Here is a 2586-nt window from a genome sequence, read left to right as displayed (position 1 = left end):
AAAGAATCATACATGGAAGAGATAGGAGGTTTTTTTTACTTTGCTTTCTAAATTATTTCTGTAGTTTCAAAATTCTTTCTGTAGTTTCAATTTTTTATGAACACACATTGCTTTCATATTTAGGGAAAGATAAATGGAAGAAATTGTCTGTTTCAGAACTACTCAGAAAAAATTTTTTTAAGAAAAAAAAGATATAGATTTCTCCACTTCTGCTTTCATAAGACTTGCAACCAGTCCTCTGAGCACCTTAAAGTCACCTCGGCCAATAGCCCCTCTTCACCTCAGCCCTGGAGCAGCTGAAGTCCCAGTAATGCTCCTTAGAATGACTCCCTAAATTCATTCTGCAGCCCTGAAATCCTTAAGCCCAGCCACTTCCCAGAGTCAAAGTTAGCCAACACAGGTGTAATTAGCAGCAAGAGGACAACAGTTAAGCTAGTAATAAAGCAGCTGCTGATGTGAGCACTAAGCAGCTAGGGGAACCTGCTCCAAAGTACAGCTCCAGAGGAAAAGGAAGTAAGTGAGCACGTACCCTCAGAACTGTATTTTCTCCTTTGGCTATGGCTGCAACAGTCTCACAGCCTGATTGGGAGGGGGAGAGAATGGGGTAAATAAACCACAGTAGCTGCTTCTTCTCTAAGAAAAAGGTGTTTAGAGAAGCTAGAGCTTGGAAAAAAGAGATTAGAGCCCAGAGCAGGAATTCGAGTTTAGAAGACAGGAAAGAAACCAGGGATTACTGTTTCCTTGACTAATTGAAAGCCCTCAAAGCAGATGAACTGCAAAAGAATTAGGAAGGCAGGGAGAAGAGATTCCTACCATGGAGAAAAAAGCAAAGCTAGGACTGACACAGGGCATCATGTAGTCAGAGACTCCCACAACTATCGATTCCACCCCCCAGCCCCACCTCTCTTTTGGATCAAGCACCCTAGTAACAGGAGTGTACCTCCCTTTAAGAGGCATGTCCCAGATCCCCAATCTGGGTTACAAAATTGTCAAACAAGAGGAGAAAACATTCTTCACTGAAAAAAATAATTCTTCCCAGGCCTCTTTTAAATAGTGAGCTTCCAATACACCATCTGAGTGCGATTCAATATAAACATTACAGGAATAAATGCAACAGGCAGATTGAGTCACCTGTGAAAAATAACACACACTAGCTATATGCCCAACAGTCTTCTAAGTGCCCTCCTACATTTAGTTATTTAATCCTCACATCACTCTTGGGGGAGATACTATTAGTATCCCTACTTTTAAAAAAAGTGAACTGAGGCATGGGGAGGATAAACAACTTGTTCAAGAACTAAGAAGTCATAAACCCAGGATTCAAACCCAGGCAGTGTGACTCCAGAGGCAACACTCAAACCTCATGCTATACTAGTTATCTCTCGTGGGGTATTTTGCCCTTAGCACCTGGCTCCTTGCCCTGGCAGAGAAAAGAGACCCTCATTGTAGACCCTAACTGTGCCAACCCCACTATCTCATCTAGCCAGCCGCTGCTGTCCAGCAGGCTTCATGGGTGCTAGGTGAAGAGAGATTATCATCGTTAATCATGAAACTGACAAGGGCATGAAACATCAAGGTCAAGGCTCTGGGGAAAGCTTTGAACATAAGACGAGTCCTGGTCTCATGCTGGTTGGCTGTTTCCACGTGCTGTGATATATATATCTCCACTGAAGTGAGAAGTACTGACAGGATTCCATAGGAAAGGTGCAATCCAGAAGCAGAAGCAAGAGTTAGCATTCCTTGAAGTTCCCCAAAACACGTGGAGAACAGCATCCCAGACCTTTTGGGAAGCTATGCAACCTATAAACATGCTTAGAAATACAGATGCATGGGGACAGGAAATCATGCTTCATCTCCCCACAAACCCTCCTGCTGTCTCTAAAAGACAAGCATGGAAATGCTCAGGTGAAAGCTGTCCTCAAACAAATGAGCCTACAGGGAAAACAGTTTACCAAGTACAAAGGCTAAATCTGTAAGAAAGTAAGATGCCCAAGACACCATGAGAAGCCAAGTGTCAGGGCTCATTCCCCTCAGGCCTGTAGGAAATAAAGCCAAGCAGCACTGGCTCCCTCTGCAATTTCTACAATGAACAGCAGTCTCCCAAAACTTAGCCCAACAGATAAAGCTGCTAACATTACCAGCTCCAAGTAATTCCTGCACCTGCAACTGTGCCTTACTCATCGTGCGTACAATGAAGTTTGTTCTAACTTCCATCAGGAAGCCAGTGTGCAAACATCCCAGGAGACAGAGATTCCATTTAAGAAAGCAGTAAGAAGCTTCTGGGCTACACCGGTAGTCTAGCCCCAAGAACAGACATTTCACTAAGTCTACTTGTTTTAGACAGGACATTCCACCCTGGAGACTTTGTATTAAATTTCCATGTCAAAGAATTATTTATCACTCCCACCACGCAGCAGAGTCCAGGATTATAACTATATTCCCAAGATAAATGCTGAGAGAGAGCAGTCCCTCCTCTTTACCAGAACTCACAACATTTCTTCTCTGACATTCGAAGATTTGGGGGTTTGGTTTCATAGCTGTTTTTATTCTGTTCTGAGGAAGATGCCCCAGACATGGCAGCTCTTC

General features: G+C 43.4%; 1 protein-coding gene across 11 annotated transcripts in view; it reads right to left on the bottom strand.

Moving 5' to 3' along the window:
- Positions 1 to 2586, bottom strand: part of PFKFB2 (6-phosphofructo-2-kinase/fructose-2,6-biphosphatase 2) — a 26496-nt gene that overhangs the window by 22435 nt on the left and 1475 nt on the right. For all 11 annotated transcript variants that reach the window (XR_005199650.1, XR_005199652.1, XR_001824199.2 and 8 more), the window contains exon 2: positions 2491 to 2586. Coding sequence is in view for 6 of the 11 variants with exons in the window: in XM_017525509.2 (XP_017380998.1) it covers positions 2491 to 2575 (85 nt within the window). In the remaining 5 variants the exon portion in view is untranslated. The remainder of the gene's footprint in view (positions 1 to 2490) is intronic.

Source organism: Cebus imitator, unplaced genomic scaffold (assembly GCF_001604975.1).
Source record: "Cebus imitator isolate Cc_AM_T3 unplaced genomic scaffold, Cebus_imitator-1.0 Scaffold38, whole genome shotgun sequence".
NCBI lineage: Eukaryota > Metazoa > Chordata > Mammalia > Primates > Cebidae > Cebus > Cebus imitator.
This window is presented reverse-complemented; position numbering and strand designations above follow the sequence as displayed.